Here is a 20,167-nt window from a genome sequence, read left to right on the forward strand (position 1 = left end):
TAAAATACTTATTAAAGCTATTAGTCATTAGAAATAGTTGCGATTAATTAAAATTCAAAATGATTTTGCAATTATATTACAAATATTTATTTTTTTAAATCAAAATAATAATTGACTATATAATAGTTTAACATTTTTGTGCCATAACTTATAATGAAATTAAAATTTTTAAATGATAATTATATTAAGTTATCCTAAAGTAGATTAAATTACAAATTGACATTAAAATAATAATATTATTATTATTGGGAAATTACTGCTTATAAATAATTAAATTTAAATTAGAATAATTTAAAAAATATATATTATTAATTTATTAAATATTTTTAAAGTTTATTGCTATATATTTGATATTCAAATATATAATTAAAATTAATTTGATTGTAAAATATTAGGCCTTAAGATATGAGTCGTGTAGACCTTTAAGTCCGCCGTCAGAGACCAGACCAATACGTTTGTAACCATTATTTAACAAATATCCGTAACTACCCGTCACTTGTGATCCATAACCACCAGTTAATTGTGTGCCATATTTTTTAGTTATTACTGATTTATAACTTTGTGGATATTCATAAATATATGGACTTAATTGACTATGACTTTGAATTATTGACTGATCAACAATGGTTCGGGTTTTTAGTTCAGGTGCGACCACTATTTTAGCTGCTTCTGTATGTAATTTGGTAAATGAAACTGTCGATTGACCACTAGATTTGCCAAATTTGTCTGTATGTACGATATGTGTTGAATAACCTGATATTGTTTGTTTTGGTGGTATATACTTATGCACGGCTTCTGATACGACAACACCTTGAACTGGACTGAACTCATGTGCGACCACACCTTCAATTGGTTTGACCTCATGGGAGACACTAACTATGGATTCTGGTTTATGCAGAACATCAGATACAGATGTTAATCCATGTCCAACATTATCCACTACTAATGGTTCAGTTGATTCAATAATCAGTGGTTTATAGCTGAGTCCATCACTTTGCAATAATATTGGCTTTTGTAGTGATGCTATTGGTGTGATCTCATGCGCCACAGTATATAATGGGTCATAATTGGCATTTTTGTTGGAAAATGCATTCAATTTTGTTATGACTTCACTCTCCACTTGTGCCACATCTTCATGATGTGGTGTCACATACATTGGTATAGTTTTTGAAGGAAATTCAAAATATTGCTTACTATTTGGTACTTCAAAACTGCTTGATCTCCATAAGACATCTTTATCATTGTCATCAAGTCTTGAATTTGGATGAGCTATCAGCTCAAGAGTGTCATCAAAAGTAGATTTCTTATATAAAGGTCGACTTTGAAGCCAATTATCAGCGTATAGTCTATTAGATGGCAATACATTTATAGGTAAACCTAAATTGAGACCCACGTCATGACAAGCTTTTGTAAATGAAGTGTAACCAACATAACCAATATTAGCCAGTGTTAGACCACCTAAATTGCCTCCCAGTCCATAGTTTCCAGAAAATCCATGTAATCTTTGTGCTGCAGTTTTCGGTTCAAACACATATTCAGTAAATACATTATTAAATATCAATAGATTTAACTATTAGATAAAAACAATAAAAAGTGTTATTTAATTTATAAATAATATTAACAATTAAGTATTAAATTTCATCTTAATTACCAATATATAAATTAAGTTTAAATTATATAAATGATTCATTTTGTTTCACAAACAATCATTAAAAAACTAATATATGATTTATAAATCAAATAAACTGTATTTTGAAATGATTTGTACAGAAAGCTGTCTATATTTGATAAGTCATTTAATCTAATTGAGAGCAAACTTTTACTCCACTTTTTCATTGATATTAACTATAAATTTGTTATTTTTATTTGCATTTTACCTCATTATTCACAAATATTTGCAAATAACGTGAATTAAAAAAGTTTTTGTTGTTTTCTCTTTCATTCGTTTTTTAATATTATTTATAATTAATTATAAATTAAATTTCAATTATATCCTTGAAATACGTTATTATCCGCCAAATACTTTACTTTATTATCGATAAATAAGTTCAAAGTATTTATCCATTGAAATTGATACCTGTGCTCATCGGACACGACATAAACAAATTATATATGTTTTTATCATAGTTTGGATTTATCTTAATAACAAAAATTATTATTATTGTATGTTTAATAAATTATTTTTATTTTTTAAGATTTTATATCCGGACTTTTAATTACAATTTTTTATCTTTATTAAACACATATTTCTATTTTTGATGACCAATAATAGCAATTATTTAATATGGATTTAATTAAAGATTAGTAATTTTTATTATTAATTACTTTGTGATCAATATTATCTAATTTTTGATATATTGGTAATTTTTATAAAATATTTTTACATTTTTAACTATATCTATAAATAATAAATGTCCTAATTTATTAACTTATATCTTAAATATATTATTAAATTTACGTATGTATTAATAAGTAAAATATTGTAAACAAAATTATTTAACAACAAAATTATTGATCAATAATTGAAAATAATATGCAATTATTATATTTATTAATTATAGTTAAATGAGAAAGTTTTTAAAGTTTGCTTAAAGTATAACAAAACGGGTTTCGTTCAAAATATCCAAATTTAAAATCTCCAAAATAATAATATCTAAACTTATAATATCAAAAAGTGTTTGATTTAAATCAATTAATCCAATTTAAATAATTCTAATAAAAATATCCAAAATTATTTTATATAAATCAAAATATCCAAATTTATTTATTTTCAATAAATGATTTATAATAATAGGTAAAATTATTACTGTAAATTGTAATTACACTAATTTTGGATATTTTTATTTAAATTAATTCAGTTGAATCAAATGTATTTTGATATTATTATTTTATATATTTTTATTTTGGATATTTTGGATGCAATTGTAACAAAACTATGTTTTTGATTACTGATATAATACATAATTAATTTAATTGACTATTAATAATAGCATATAATATATTGTCAGCAGTGCTGCCAAATAGTGATCAATACTTGAATTTATTTCAATTTAACAAACATTTGGTTTTGTTATTATTGAATGTTTTTCAAAGCAGTCATACATTTGTTTGTTTTGAGATAACAAAAGTCAATCAATGTTTCAAATGTTAAACAATTTGCTTATCATTTGAATCACATGTTAATGACATTCAATTCATAATAAAAACATTAGAAATGCATTGAATAGTAATATCAATACTTAACTCAACAATGAATTTAGTTTTTAATTTAGTGTTGATTTTGTCAACAAGTATTTGCATCGGTATTGCAGCCGATGACCAACATTTGATCCAAAGATTGCCCAAAAATGGCCAATACTTTGACGACAAGTCCATTAACAGTGTGGACACAATTGGTAAGAGTGGTCATCACAGGACACCGGACTCGATACCGGTGGGCAAACTGTCAGCACATCCCGACTGTAAAGAGGATATCGAAAGGATATGCGGCCGAATGGGCACTGATTTGGACAACAATTTATCGGTACTGACGTGTATTCAAAACAAAGAAAAGGATACTTATTTGTCTGAAGTGTGTCATCACTTGTTGTGGTCATTCAAACGCAATCTGACCGATGATAATAGTTTTGCCGGTTATGCCAAAAATGTGTGCAATAGACTGATCACCGAAAACGCCGAGTGCTTGAAGGCTGAAGACGAACAAGTGATGAGTCCGAGCGCTAATCTCATGTCGTGTCTCATTGAAAGACTCGTTCCCGAGACTGACGTCGAGTGCAAAAACTTTTTGACCAAAATTGAGTTAATTATATTCAGCGACTATCGACTCATTCATAAGTTTACAGATTTTTGTGCCAAAGATATTGATGACTTGAAGTGCGGACGAATCGATATGAATGTCGACTCTTTCCACACTCAGGGAGAGACCATTGAATGTCTTGAGAAGTCTACCGATAAGTTGTCGACTAAATGTAAACATCAAATCTTAAGGATTGCTGAACTTCAAAGCGATGACTTCCATCTGGACAGAGGACTGTACTTTGCCTGTCGTGACGATCGGGAAAAGTTTTGTCATCGCATTGAATCGGGAGACGGACGCGTCTATCGGTGTCTTATGAAGCATAAACTCGAAAAAGATTTGAGTCATAATTGTAGAGAAAAGTTATTTCAGAGAGAAATGTTGGCCATTCGCGACTACAAAGTGGCCCATGGATTGGCCAAAACATGCAAACAGGATATCAAGAAGTATGAGTGTCGTGAAGACACTTCTGATCACAAAGAGATACGTTTGGCACAGATTTTGCTCTGTTTGGAGAACGCCTTAAATCAAAACCAGAAAATTGATTCTCAATGCAGAGTTGAGATGTTGTCTCATCGCAGAAATCTTATGGATAATTATAATCTAACCCCAGATTTAGTATCTGCTTGTGATAAGTATGAGTTGCTTAAAGTTAATCAAAATTATTTTACTATTAATTTACAAAATTTGTTATTTAGTGATATTCAAGAATTTTGTTCTGGTCTTGAAAAAGGTGGCAAAACTTTACATTGTTTGATGAAACATACGAAAAGAAGTAGAGGTAAAGGCATGAAAAGGGGGCAAATTACCTCTCAATGTCGAAGATCTCTTGAGGATCTACTTAAGGAAACCAACGTAGCTGAAGACTGGAGAGTGGATCCAGTCTTACAAGAGTCTTGTCAAGCATCAGTTGAATTGGTTTGCAAGGATATTGAACCTGGAGAGGGAAGAGTCATGGCTTGTCTATTAGATCACATGAATTCTAAAGATATTAGTGATGATTGTCGACAAAATTTACATCAAATTCAGTATTTTATGGTTCGTCAGTTTGAATTGGATGCACCTATTTATAAGTCATGTCATACCGATGCTGTTAAATATTGTCACGCAAAAAGAGATTGGATTATTAAGCCGAGTGCTATGGACTTAGAACGGGGACCAAGTGTTTTGTCGTGTCTGTATAGATATGCTTATCATCCAAATGACAAAACACGTCTGACTCCACAATGTGTTTTTGATATCAGACGTGTTATGAGACAGAGAGCCCAATCCGTGGATCTTATGCCAGATATAGAGGAGCCGTGTATTCAAGATTTATCCCACTATTGTAGCGGTCAGTTTGATGGACAACAAGAAGATGATGTTCTTAAAAATGGTTACGAAACTGAATGTCTTCAACAAAATTACGAGAATTTAGAGCCCAAATGTCAACAGGCTATCGGTAACTTTACTGAAGATTTAGCCGCTTATGTTGAACTTAATTATCCAATAATTAAAGTCTGTGCCGTTGCCATTAAAGATGTTTGTACCGGAATATTAGACAGAGATATAGATGAAAGTGATGTCATGGAGTGTTTGATTCTAAACAAGAATAAGAAAGAAGTCAAACGATATCCTAAATGTGTTGTCGCTATCAATCATTTCCAAGTTTTGCAATTAAAGAATTATAGATTTTCGCACCGATTTAAAGAGTTGTGTCGTCCGGATGTCCTCCAATATTGTCCTTCAGTTACAACCAAATATGAAGTCATTAAATGTTTGAGTGGTATTGTATTCAATGATACTATGAGTAGTCGACGTCGACAAAGAATTTCATCTAATTGTCAAAATCAGCTTAAAGTCGAGTTATTGGAAAGAAATGAAAATATACAATTAGATCCTATTCTAGACAGAGCTTGTGCTCACGATAGGAACTCCTTGTGTCCTAATAATGAACCCGGAGAGGGACGGGTGGTTGAGTGTTTGAAATCAAATATGCATCGACTGACCAAAGCTTGTCAGCGCTTGCTTTTTGAAAGACAACGGATAGAAATGGATGATAATTCAGTAGACTATCCATTGGTCACTAATTGTAAGGCAGCTATTGTTAAATTTTGTCCAAATGATGATTACAAAGACATACTGTTATGTTTGCGCGATCACCGGCACAGCATAGGTATGGACGACAGGTGCCGAACAATTGTTATTAAGCGTTTAGCTCAACAAAATAGCGACTATCGGTTAAATCCACAATTGAAGACTGCGTGCGAAAAGGATGTCCCGAAATTCTGTGCCAAAGTTCTCGACGAACATCCAAATGATGAACAATTAGAGGGCAAAGTGATTGCTTGTCTTAAAAAACAATATGTATTAAACAAATTGACACAAACTTGTGAAACACAAATTGTTTCTATAATTCAAGAAGTTTCTGATAATATAGAATTGGATCCAATTTTATATAATTCTTGTAAATATGAAATTAAGATCAAATGTTCACAAGATGTTAATGACATAACAGAATGTCTGAAAATGAAGTTTCAAAATAAAGAGATAACAAATGACTTGTGTCGTCGAGAAGTGGCCCGACTTATCACTCAAACTAAAGCTGACATTCACTCGGATCCACTTCTCTATAAAGTTTGTGTACAAGATTTGAAACGATTTTGTTCCGATATTCCCGTCGGACACGGGAGACAACTCTCATGTTTGTTGGCCGAACACGAGTCGACATCACATTTGAGTCCTGAATGTAAGACTATGTTAACAAAAAGAGTTGAGATGTTTGAATATGCGGCCCAATTGGCGCCCGCAGAGAGTGTGGCCGATGTCTATAAAGTTGTGGCCTCTTCGCCATCAAAGAACTATTTTATATTTGTGTTGATGTGTTGTGTGTCCGTCATATTCGCCGGCGGTCTCCTCTGCGGTCGAGTAACGAAACGAATTGCCACAAATGATAAGATTAAATAAATTTTATTTATTTATTGTTTGTCTCATCTAATCATTGTTTATACAAATTATTAATCTTTCATATCAATTGTGACCATAAATTTTAATGTTTTAATCTAAATGTAAAGTCACTTAGAATTTAAATAAATTTTTTATTTTAAGCAATAATTTTTGGCTTTCATAATCATTTAAACAAATTTAAACTGTAGTTTAGTTTCATTATTGTGTTTAACATGTTTTTTATATAACGATTATCTATTGATTATGTATATCTAGTTTAACATATCTATAGTTTAAATTTCTTAAATATTTGAAGTTAATTAACAATTGAGAGTATTTCATTATTATTATTATTTTGTGTATAAAAAATATATTAATAATTTTAGTAATTATTAATTAAATACATCCATATATATGATTATGGTATTTGAGCTATTTTTGGACAATCACTAAGTGCTGCCCGTTTGCGATAAATACATTATTACTCTAAATTAAAAACTAAATAAAATATACAAAATATAAAGTTATAAAGTATAAATAATTATATATATAAATATATATATATATATATATATATATATATATATATATATATATATATATATATTATAATTAAATAATATAAGAATAATTTACTATAGAATTAAACCATACTTTTAAATGAAAATAATATCACATTAGATATAATAAAATAAAAATAACTTAACTCTGACTCTAAACTTGTTTGAACTTAAATTTTAAATAAATTGTAATAAAATGAATAATAAAAGAATATTAATCATAAAAATATTATAAATCTATATAAAAATTATATTTAAATATTGTATAATAAAAAATTGTAAAAATTATGATATTATGTATTATGTATTAATTGGAAGTTATGTATCATTTTGTGAACAACTCGTTGACGGTTCCGTTAAATTATTTGGTATTTCATTGTTTAATAAATTAGTGTTTGTTGTCGTATCGAGTGTTTGATAATTTGGTTTAATATCACTTCGGGGTCTATCATAATGCAAGTGATCGTAACCACTGCTTCCTTCGCCTAACACTTCAACACTTTTTCGTTTGATTTCATCATAAAATGGTTCCTTTTTGTCGACTAATCTCTTGAGATCTTCTATACTGTGATAGATATTTGGATTCATATTACTGTCTCTTAATTTATTGTTTGGCTTTTCATCGACTTCTGAATAAATATTGGAAACATTAGAATTGGATGCTTCAGCGCCACCACAACTGTCCACAACACGAGTACAGCAATTATCGTCGGGTGAATACAAGAATTTGGCTTTTTGTGAGACAATATTTTTGTTATTATTTAGATTGTTGTGAATATTTTTAACATTATTTGGCGGCGATGGTAGTGATTGTGAATATATAGGATTATCAAAATGATTTTGTTCTATACTGTCCCCATCATTAGCTCTGTAAGTCACATATAACTGGGTTTTAAGATCTAATAATCGTCTTTTGTAGTAAAAAACAAGAGCCAATGCACTGATCAGTAATATAATTGAAATTATAATTCCAGCTATTAATCCTCCGTTGGATGATTCGGGTGCTTCAGTCAACATATAACGGCTTTCCAATGGCATCCTTACGTCACACTTATCACCAGTGAAACCATATTTGCAAACACAGCCTTTGATGGGATCGCACACGTGATCCGAAGTATCACATTTACAACTATTCAAACAGTGATTACCATAAAATCCTTCGGGACCTAAATTTTCAGATATATTAATATCAATAAACTCAATGAAATCATTAAAAATTAAATATATGTTTCTCTTACAGGTTTCTGAACAACGGGTACCCATATAACCTAAAATAAATTTAAACATTTAAAAAATACATTAATAGTAAAAAAATGCTTAATAATTATTCTAACCATCAGCACAAATACAAGCGCCATCAACCGCTCTACAGGTGCCACCATTCAAACAATTGCATTTTTGTTTACATCCCATTCCAAAATATCCCGGTTCACATTGATCTGAACAAGTCCTTCCTTTCCAACCTTTTAAATTAAATTACAATTAAAATAAAACACAATTTATAAAATATTAATCGACAAACCGGGTAAACAAATGCATTCTCCAGTTATATGATTGCATTCACCGCCTTTGGGAGAGCACTCACATTCTTGACTGCAATCATCTCCATACCTACCGGCCGGACATATCTATTAAATAAAATAATTATTTAATAATTTTATTAATAAATTAAACAAATACGATACCTCTCCACAATTGATTCCAGCATATCCTAAAAAATTATTCAATTAATTAAATATATCTCTATTTATTATTAAAAATTAAATACCGGGCGAACAAATACAGTGACCATTGATATGATGACACGATTGTTCAGTATTATGACATTGAGGACATGTTTCCGAGCAATCTTTACCAAATTTACCGGATATACACTATAATTATTATATGTTAAATATAAATATTAATTACCGATACATAAAAATATTATAAGAGAACATACTTTTTCCGTGCATTTAGTTCCAGTCCAGCCTCGATTGCAAATACAAATATCTCCATTATTTGTTTCACACGCTGTATCATCAAAACAATTGCATTGTTTGTCACAATTAATACCCCATTTGCCTTTAAGACAGTGATTTCCGTCAAACTCGCACCGGAGCCCAGAATAGTCCTTTTTGCAGACACACTCACCTAAAAAATCAATCTATTTTCAGACAACTATTAATAAATCAAATTCACTAACCGGTCACGTGATCACAGAATCTGGTATTGGATTCATTACAATTGCAGCGATTCTTACAATCGATTCCATAATAAGCTTAATACGATTTAAATAGTTATTAGCAAATAATTACATTGAAAAAAACTAAAAATTACCATTTAAACATTTTTGGCTGAAAAGTAAAAAAATTAAAATATTAGTAAAATACAGTATTTTATAATATAGAGTATATAACTATACCTGCAATCAGTTCCTGAATAGCCAGCAGCACAGGTACAGAATCCTGTCGAGTAGTAAATATTGTAATACAATAGAAATACTAAAATAATTTTTAAACAATTAATTAAAACAAACCATCGACTGGATCGCATGCAGCATTGTTCTGGCAAATACAATTATTTTGACACGACTGTCCCCATTTAGTTGGAGGACAGGGACGTTCACATCTTAATCCAGTAAAACCTGCCGGACATAGACACTACAATTATAATTAAAAAAAAAATTATTAACATTGATAGTTGAAAACATTGAACAAATCATCAATTGTAATACCATTCCAGTTTGTGGCAAACACTTAGTATTACCAAAACACGAACAGTTTTGAGTACAGCCAATACCGAAAGTGCCGGACATACATGACTTTTCACATTTGGTTCCAATCCATCCGGCATTACAAAGACATTCGCCTTTTTATTTCATAATTAAATAAATAAATATCAGATTAACCAATCATTTAATATAATAAAATATATAATATACCAGTAATGTGATGACATAGAGCCTCATTTTGACAATCGCATACTTCATTGCAGTGATCACCATATGTGGGTGGAGGACATTGTCGTTGACATAGCTCTCCTGTATAACCCTATGAAAGAAACAATTTGAATAACTTGAGTGTTAAGAACTTAAGATAATGAAAGTCAATTTCAGACCGGTTTGCAACTGCACTCTCCTGTCCACGAATGACACAAAATAGTGTTGTTTACAGAGCACTGACAGATATTATTACATTCTGGACCAAACACATTGTTGTCATCGCAAAAACGGTATTCACAATGTGGTCCTTTCCAACCGGGCAAACATATACACCGACCAGTTTCGGCATCACAAGTGGCATCATTGAGACACTGACACTTATTTTCACAGTTTAATCCATATGTTCCAGTAGGACATTCCTCTTCACATTTATTTCCCTTATATCCAAATTTACTGCAATTTAATAACATTTAAATACCTGTAAATTAATCATAGGATTCAGTATTATGATATAATCACATACCAAATACATGAGCCATCGATAGGATCACACATCCCACCATTATAACAGTCACAAGATTGGCTACAATTATTACCCCATTTACCCAAAAGTGCACAATTTGTTGTACAAAATTCTCCCTGGATAAATAATTAATTACTGTTAATTTGAACAACTAAATTATAAATACGGTATATTCACATATACTAACCATCCATCCAGGAGTACACTGGCAATTGCCTGTTATATGATGACATTGACCATCATTTTGACACATGCATTGACTCATACATTGTGGTCCATGTGTACCGGCAGGACATTTATTTTTACAACTAAATAATAACAAAATATTAATATATTTAAAAATCAAATAATCACTAATATTGTTAATTAGACATACAGTGGTCCTTGAAATCCCGGGTCACAAGTACAGGCGCCACTAATAATAAAATCATTATAAACATTAAAATTATCAATTATTGTTAATATTGAATATTACGTGATATGATCGCACACTCCATGATCGCAACGACAGTTTTGTATGCAATGGTAACCATAATATCCAAGTGGACAGGGCTTATCACAATTAGCTCCATACCAACCGGGAGCACAGGTACACACACCTGTCACGGCATCACATTTCGAGTTGTGCTCACATTTGCAATCATTTTCACAATTGTTTCCCCATTTATCCTTTGGACACGCTTTATATATATATACATGAATTTTAATTCAATAATTAATTAAATGTCTCAAATCATTGACAAATGCATAACTTACGGGTTAACCCTAATTTGTTTAAAGCAGCAATAAATTAAATAACAAGCATAACAAGCAATTATTAGTGAGTATTAATAAACAATTATATTATAAAATAAAAATCTAAAAATAGTATTTAGGTTTAAGAAACATTTACAGAAATATTTTATTATTTCTACTTATATTTTAAACATAATTTATAATAACTTACAAACATTACATGTCTGTCCGCCCCACCTAACAGTTTAGATAAAAACATTTTTACTTATAATTATACAATTAATGTCTTAAATTGATTTCATACCCCGGTTGACATTCACAAACTCCCGGTGCAATACAGACGCCGAAAATGCAAGAGTTGGCACATATGGCTGATTGACAACAATATGAATTAATCAAAATATACTCATCAATGGTATCATTGGTTTGACATACGTATACATTGACTACTGTCCTCTGTCTCTGCATAACCCTTACAACAGGTCTCTATCTTTCGTGTCGATAGTTTGGTTTCATTCTTGAATCCCTTTTTGTATGCAATTCTGTAAACATTTTATTATTAGATTATTACTTATGATATTAAAGACTTTACAAACTGGTTATCAATTAATAAACAGTTTTAGTGACTAAACATATTGTCTTATTTGTCATTACTTGGTTTTGCGACATCGCGGAGGAACCGCCAGACACCAGCCCATTGTTTTGACCTCATATGGGATCTGTATGGACACCTGGACTTCTTTAGGGTAACTATTATATTCAATAATTATATTACTTAACATTTAATTCAATTAATAAGTATCGTTGAAACTAATCATACGTTTCTTCTTTGAAGCAAATGTTTGGACCCTCTAAGGCATAGCCTGTGTTTGACCACAACAAGAGGCTAATCACCACAAATAATAATAACTGAAGACTCATTTTCACTATAAATATATAACAGAAGACATGTCTTAACAAAATGATGAACCAATACAACAGTATTTCAATTATAGTCAATCATATAAACGATATTAATATCAATTAAATTGTGAACACATTTGACAACAATTTTGGTGTCAATGAGACTACAGTTAAACAGTTTTGTTGTTAAATGAGTTCAACAAATGCATGCATTAGTTGTATATTCAATACAATAGCATTCAGTGCATAAACACACAGACAATAAGGTATAACATATGTGTAACACTTATATGACATTATATAACACTGACATAACTGACATCTCCTATGAGTTTCCCATCAAAAACAGTGTTTTTCTCAATAATCATTAAATCATAACTATTTTTAAAAATATTTAATATTATTTGCAATTAATAACCACAATATTTACAGATAATAATTAATATAACATATATTACAGTAATAGTTAGCAAAACAAAGTTTAAACTTTAAAGTGTCTATAGTTTAAGTCAAATGAAGCTTAAAGTGATGTCAAACACAAACATTAGATTGAAATTCAAGGTTTTTAAAGGGCAAAGACTTTTCACATACAGAGAGCACAACACCTAATGGGACGACCGGTTCATACAAAGTATTACATACATTCAAATACCTATTATTATTATATATGACTTAAATTGTTGTTTACTGTTATATTATATAACAAACAATTCATTCATTGGTCGATCAGTTATTTTTTTGAAAATCTTCAAAAACAAGACAAATACATGTTTTGTATAGACTATCCTAAAAGTTCAGTAAAAGTTTTGTTTACCGATAATCATAGACTCAAAAATAATAATAATTTTAAACTTACAGATATTTTTCAATCTGCAAACAATTTTCATTAAAAAAATAATTTACTTGTGATTTCATTTGAGTCAAAATAACAAACATTTTACTAAATTATATAATGGTATTTACAATAGTTAATACTGTACTATACAATGTATACATCATCTAAACCTATAGACTATAACTCAAATAATAACTAAAATATATTGTCAAATGTAATTGTTTACAATTATAATCAATTAATGAGGGTTTAATTTTTCTCTAAAACATTGAATAAATAGTACAATATATTATACGTTAACATAAATATTAATAACACACAATAAAAAAAACTTAAGTTTGCTTAATATTAATTTTATTATTAGTATTAAAATATTACAAACAAAACAATTTATTAATATAAAATTTTTACCATATTTAATCGTATTAAGTTTATTAAATGTTAGTAATTTTTAAATTATACATTTATGATATTGTATTTATAAAATATAAAGTTGATATCAAATTATATTTTTATGATATATACTACTTATATACAGACTGTATAATACAGTATAAAAATACCAAATGTATAGTTAGAAAACTGATAAATATTATAGTAATAACTAAATGTAAATCAAGCCAATTAAAAGGCATTACATTTCATTATAATTGATTTTGTTTTCTAAATAGTAATAAATATTAGATGTTATTTATTATATTTAATTAATATAAATATTACATATACTAAATTATATATATACTAAAAGTTATGTATACAGTATATTCATTTAAGCCAACTATTCAACTAATAAAGTATTCAATAACTTCCGTTATTTTCAACTTATATATTAGCGTATACTTTGAATGAATATTTTTATAACAATTTAAATTTATTTTTAAATAGTCAAGGAAAGTTTTTTTTTAAATATTTCACTGCATATATACAATTTATTTACAAATAAAAAACAAACTTATGATAAATAGTTAATGTAGTGTACAGTAATATTTAATTAGTACAACACGAAAATATTTAATAATTTTTGCATATTTTAAAAATTAATAATTTTAATCTATTTCAATATACTGTACAATGTGTACATCATATACTAATAGTATACAAATACGGTATTTTTATTTAAATTGTTGTGTATTAATATATTTAAGGAATTAATATTATGTTAAATAAAATTAATTATTAAGCAAAGATAGTAAAAATATATTAAAGTAGTGTTTTAATATTATATTATTATATTAATATAAATAATTTAACTCAATTTATTTTGACTAAAATAACTATGAGAGCTAATTATCTAATATTATAATAAATTATAAAAATTTACAATTCATGTAATTTTCAAGTTATTCATTAAAAAAAAGTTAAATCATTGAAAAATAATTAATTCGCTTACTTTTTGAGTTAGTTTACATTATTAAATCATCGCTATTTACGATATATTATTTCACTTTTAAATAAACTTTTTATAATTTATTATAAATGATTGATTTGTTTATAATTAATTAACACTTGTATACAAAATGATTATAAATAAATGATAATAAAAAATACATTTAATGGTCAATCAATTATTGAAATGCTTATCAAAACATTCAAATTTTATCTTTTATTTACAAATCAATTTAATTATTTGATGTAAAATCACTTAAAATTTTATGCAAACATCAAAATTGAAACTTTGTAATCAATTTACACGCCTTTACCGCACAATAATATTTGTGATTTAAAAAAAGTTAAAAATATAATTTGATTGACAGTACTAACAGGTTTGGCACCAATTATATCGATTTCAATGATATTATCGACTAATTATTTCTATTAAATAATACCTTTAAATATTAATTATTTAATTTAATGAGTTTTTGGTGTCAAACGTGTGATACCGTTATATTCATATTAATATATCATATAATAATGTAATGTTGAGACACAAAACACATAATAATTTAATATTTTAATGTAATTGTATTGAAAAGTCACAGAAAAACTTAAATAACAAATTCATGTCTCAAATAACAGACATAAATGTATTAAAAACTATAGATTTTTATTAATCAAATTAATTACTGAAATCAATGGCAAAACATTTTTATTCAATTGATTGACAAATACATCATTTATTGGCATTTAATGCCATCTATTGAGTTGTTAATGACTTTTGGGGCGTTTTTAGAGTAAATGCTATATTGAATACAATTCACTGATTATGTGATCAAACAATTGAGGGCTGAGTTTGCAATCAATTGATAGTAATTTCATACACACTGTGTATATGTTATCATTGAGTTGAGTGAGTCATACATTATTGGGGACTCATTTGGTTGAATAGTATTCTATGATTGTCTCAATAAATATTCATATTTTCAATGGTTTATACATTAATAGTATGTTTGACTCTATCATAGACTACAATAACAGCCATATTATACATATTATACATATTATACTATAATAGTAGTGACAGTGTGTAAGGCATTGGCATAACATTGCACTGAATGTTGTATTCAATTGTATGTCAAATGAGTGTCTAATAAGCAGTCAATGATTGAAGCGATGATTCAATGAATTAAATGTCGGCTAATATTGTGATTATTATTATTATTAACACTATTAGTGGAAATCAGTTAACAATAGACTCGTTAAGTGACAAAAACACTTAAATTGCAACCAATTTAGTGAACAGTTATATAATATTTTATCACAATTTTAATTATAATTTAATAACCAATTTTTGAGCCGAAAAGCACTTATTTTTTACAACTAAACAACTATTAAGTGTTTTGTGCGACAAAATTAAGTCATAAATAATTGTGTTTTTTATAAATACTTTAAAACTGATTGAAAGCATTTGTCAAAAAAAAAAATAATTTATTTTTTAATTGAAATTTTATAAAACATTTTTTTCTGACACAATGGTCTCCAAAGACGATGAATACGATTATCTTTTCAAAGGTATCTTTCAAAAAATATCTGACAATAATTATAACATTCAATGGTTTAATAACATGTTATCATTGAAACAGTTGTCCTCATCGGCGACTCGGGTGTCGGCAAAAGTAATCTGTTGTCTCGTTTCACACGAAATGAGTTTAATTTAGAGTCAAAGTCGACAATCGGTGTGGAGTTTGCCACCCGAAGCATACAAGTGGACGGCAAGACTATAAAGGCTCAGATATGGGATACGGCTGGTCAGGAACGTTATCGGGCCATTACGTCGGCCTACTATAGGGGAGCAGTCGGTGCACTGTTGGTCTACGATATCGCCAAACACTTGACGTACGAGAATGTTGAGCGTTGGCTGAAGGAGTTGAGAGATCACGCGGACCAGAATATAGTGATTATGTTAGTCGGGAATAAATCTGATTTAAGACATTTAAGAGCTGTGCCTACTGATGAAGCCCGTGCTTTTGCCGGTAATTTGACACTTATGATGACCAATGACCACACCCGACATTATCTTATTTATTGTTTTGTTTGTTTACAGAGAAGAATAGTCTGTCATTTATCGAGACATCAGCTCTGGACTCAACCAATGTTGAGGCAGCGTTTCAACAGATATTGACTGAAATTTATCGGATTGTCTCACAGAAACAGATCACTAATGTTGGCGGTGATGATCCGTCGCCATCAGCCGAGAACATTAGGCCCATAAGCATTCCGCCGACCGATAATTCGGACAGAAATAAGAAGCCGTGTTGTCAGACATAAACACGACTTTAGACATACATTTAGATAATATTATTAATATTAATACACTGTTAACAAAAAACATCATTGAATTGTTTTAATATTGAAAATTTTGATTAATAATAATATAGAGAGAAATAACCGATTGTTTTAGGCATTCAATTATATATCAATTTATAACATTTTGCTGTCAATTTTGATTATATTGTATAATATATGATATTTTTGTGATTATTTTATCGGCGTTCACTAAACAAACATAAGCTATGGTTTTGTAGTTAAAACAATAGCTTATTGATTCATAAGCCAATGGATCCTTCCCTACAGTTATATAATTTAATGCAGTTTTTTAAGCAAAAATGTTTTATTACAAATTTTTGAAATATAAATATTTAATTTTAAACAAAATGAAGTTTTTTTTAATGATTTATCTTATTTACCACAATAACAATTCATGTGATACCTAAAGTAAATGTTTGTGCTTAAATTGTTTAATACATTTAATAATTTGCTATAAAATATCTGGAAATAATCCCAATTTTATTTGATCCGTTATTATCTCCAAAATTAATTCTTTAGTAATAATTGGCTTTTTATATGAAAATCCTAAACTCAAGATTTTTTGACCATTTAGTGATAAATTGGTGTTTTGAAGCATTTCTTTATATAAATAAGGATTGATTGGAGTATTTAATATTTTATGATTTACACACAAATCACACCAACTTTTCATATGTTTGTCATTGATTTCTTCAATTAATTCATCCAAACCTTTTGTTTTTAGTATAACTTTAGACATATTGTTTCCCCAGTAATCAAATTGAATACTGAATATATCAGATAAAATTTGGTCGATAATGCCTTGAGTGGTGTTTCCCATATCTACCACATTATAGATGTTTGCAATTTTGCCGTTAAGACAACAAAACCAAATGGCATCGCATAAGTCTTGGACGTGAACTGTATTTAGCTTTAAATCCTTATTCCATAAGAGTTTCATCGTTTCATTTAAATGCTTATAAACCGATGAAATTACAATCCGAGGCATTAAAGACATACGATCTCCCAATCCATAGACCAGTGCGGGTCTAATGATAATATAATCTAAATTTTCAATATTTTTTAAATCTTTTTCAACTTTCAACTTGTATTTGGCTAATGGTGTGAATGGCAGTAATGAATCGCAAGTGGAGTCTAATGAATGATTAATTAGTTTGTCTTGAAATTGATGACTCGATAGCTCCACATATAGCCTAACATTTTGTTTTGCCGATTCTTTTGCACAGTTAATGGAAAGATTATAAACGCCTTCCTCATAGACTGGTTCCGAGTGTCCCAATCGGGTCTCTGCGGCAAAGTTTACAACAAAATCAAATGCCAACTCGTCTTCAAATGCCTTTTGACACGAAACTAGATATCAATTTGAAAAATAATCATTAATTAGATTTATTGTTTTTCACATTTGATGTAAACTCCTATTTGAGTATCGCATGACATAACTTTTGTTATATTCAATCAAATTAATATAAGGTATTGATTTCAGTGATAAAAAATTTATTAAAAACTTGATAAATTGATACTAACTTTTGTTTATTAGATTCGCTGATTTATATTCAACCACTTTATTAGAGAATATATTCTATGAATAAAAAATCATTATTTTAAAGCAAATTGATTTAAATTCATGTACAGTATATTTATGTGTTAAGTCTAGGAATTTGTGTCAACTTTTATAAAAAACAGGAAAATTGATAACTTTATACCTGTTTATCATAAAAATAATATTTAAGTTGTTAAGAGTTAACATATTTTTATATAATAAACAATTTATCCAAACCTTATGTCTTTCATTAAAATAATTCATTTGTGGCACAACTTTGTCGACAACTCTGATCTTTGAAGCAATATTTTCATTGATTAAGAACTCAACAAAGTTTCGACCGATAAAACCATTTCCTAAATTATTTATTAAGTATTTAAATAACACAAATAGTAATTAAATAATTGCAGTCAAATACCTCCCAAAATAAGAAATCGATACTTTTGCTGATCATTCACTTCCATAGTTAATCAAATGTCAATTTACTATTAAAACTAAATAATTAAAAAAATATATTTATTCACAATTTTTAAAGAAATACTTTCCATAACTGTTTATACTGTACTGTATTATAAGTTATATTCATTTGCAATTATTACAATCAGTGTTGAAAATAATAATTAATAATAAAATAATAAAAAAACAAATATAATTATAAAAAAACTGATTAAAAAACGCCTTTTAATTCATTAGTTTGGAGACATCCGAAAAATTGCGATAAAAATATATATATATACATTTCATATGACAAACGGAAAACTTATCGTAAAAATTATAGTTTTGTTGTTTAATTAGTTATAACTTATAACACATTTTATATATTTCAATATAATTTTTTATGCTGTATGTAATGTCAGCTGATTTATACAAATGATAATTTAACATATTTTAATTATCTTTGATTTATATTATTTTGTTTTATAATTACTTATATATTTATAAATTAAAATAAAGTATATACGGTATATATATAGATATAGTTAAATTATTTAACTAATTAAAAACTTAGTAGTTTACTTTAATAATGAGTCATTAATACAGTACATTACTGTAAATGTAATATGTGTTTCGTTTAATAAATAAATAAATGTATTGATATAAAAGCATTTTAATTTAATATAATAACAAATAGATACAAAAATGTTTTATCGATTAAAACAATCACAAAACAATTAGACAAATGAATGATTGGTTCCCATATTTATGGCACTGTTTTTTACAACAGAATTTTAGTCTAAAATTAAATACTCATTAATATAAGTAAAAATCGGTTTCTCTGTGTTTTACACACAAATCGTTAGCAAATATGTATACATTTATAATAATTATAAAAATCAGGAAAATAAACTTTTAAAAACAACAAATTATCTACAATTTAAAAGTAATTAATAATGTAATGTTTAATGCGTTTTATACAGTTTTAATATACGTATGTACGGTATCTCTATAAATATATTATAAATTATAAACATGATCTAAGATAGTAATATTTTTTAAATATTTGTTTTGAATCAAAACTTTAGATAAAGTTTGTTTTTGTTTATGAAAATATATTTTATTTTTTTAAACTTTAACTGGTAATTAGGCATTATCTGTGATTTTAATTAATTAATTTTTATTTATTATAAATTTCATTTGCTTTAAAAAAATAAATAACTAGTGTGTAAATTATATATATATACA

The 20,167-nt window shown here is 27.9% G+C and overlaps 4 protein-coding genes across 5 annotated transcripts; 2 read left to right on the forward strand and 2 right to left on the reverse strand.

Moving 5' to 3' along the window:
* Window positions 1-3,084: 3,084 nt before the first annotated feature.
* Window positions 3,085-6,843, forward strand: LOC128960565 (Golgi apparatus protein 1-like). The gene is made up of 2 exons (XM_054306682.1): window positions 3,085-4,431; window positions 4,495-6,843. The coding sequence occupies exons 1-2, from the start codon at window positions 3,251-3,253 to the stop codon at window positions 6,740-6,742; spliced, it is 3,429 nt and encodes a 1,142-aa protein (XP_054162657.1). The 5' UTR covers window positions 3,085-3,250; the 3' UTR covers window positions 6,743-6,843.
* A 678-nt stretch (window positions 6,844-7,521) lies between these two features.
* LOC128960497 (protein draper-like) lies at window positions 7,522-14,706 on the reverse strand. Of its 2 annotated transcripts, none has more exons than XM_054306594.1 (24): window positions 14,591-14,706; window positions 12,283-12,388; window positions 12,117-12,212; window positions 11,898-12,004; window positions 11,767-11,833; window positions 11,674-11,699; window positions 11,203-11,407; window positions 11,104-11,142; window positions 10,915-11,035; window positions 10,728-10,843; window positions 10,381-10,657; window positions 10,205-10,313; window positions 9,998-10,131; window positions 9,800-9,923; window positions 9,686-9,728; window positions 9,601-9,617; window positions 9,467-9,541; window positions 9,224-9,414; window positions 9,050-9,155; window positions 8,967-8,992; window positions 8,804-8,909; window positions 8,616-8,744; window positions 8,520-8,549; window positions 7,522-8,447 (listed from the first exon to the last, which is right to left on the reverse strand). In XM_054306594.1, coding segments are annotated over exons 1-24 (3,099 nt in total). In that variant the 5' UTR covers window positions 14,592-14,706; the 3' UTR covers window positions 7,522-7,599. The 2 variants fall into 2 exon arrangements, with proteins under 2 accessions (XP_054162569.1, XP_054162570.1); XM_054306595.1 differs by lacking the exon at window positions 14,591-14,706 and adding an exon at window positions 13,222-13,247.
* Window positions 14,707-15,627: 921 nt separating this feature from the next.
* Window positions 15,628-17,205, forward strand: LOC128960429 (ras-related protein Rab-11B-like). Its single transcript, XM_054306503.1, has 3 exons — window positions 15,628-16,149; window positions 16,221-16,610; window positions 16,682-17,205. The coding sequence occupies exons 1-3, from the start codon at window positions 16,110-16,112 to the stop codon at window positions 16,903-16,905; spliced, it is 654 nt and encodes a 217-aa protein (XP_054162478.1). The 5' UTR covers window positions 15,628-16,109; the 3' UTR covers window positions 16,906-17,205.
* A 98-nt stretch (window positions 17,206-17,303) lies between these two features.
* On the reverse strand, window positions 17,304-19,037 carry LOC128960428 (uncharacterized). The gene is made up of 4 exons (XM_054306502.1): window positions 18,903-19,037; window positions 18,722-18,840; window positions 18,469-18,523; window positions 17,304-18,294 (listed from the first exon to the last, which is right to left on the reverse strand). The coding sequence occupies exons 1-4, from the start codon at window positions 18,946-18,948 to the stop codon at window positions 17,396-17,398; spliced, it is 1,119 nt and encodes a 372-aa protein (XP_054162477.1). The 5' UTR covers window positions 18,949-19,037; the 3' UTR covers window positions 17,304-17,395.
* Between the last annotated feature and the right edge of the window lie 1,130 nt (window positions 19,038-20,167).

The sequence above is a fragment of the Oppia nitens genome, unplaced genomic scaffold (assembly GCF_028296485.1).
Source record: "Oppia nitens isolate AA-2021 unplaced genomic scaffold, nextdenovo-longstitch-racon4-pilon3 scaffold4_pilon_pilon_pilon, whole genome shotgun sequence".
NCBI classification, from domain to species: domain Eukaryota; kingdom Metazoa; phylum Arthropoda; class Arachnida; order Sarcoptiformes; family Oppiidae; genus Oppia; species Oppia nitens.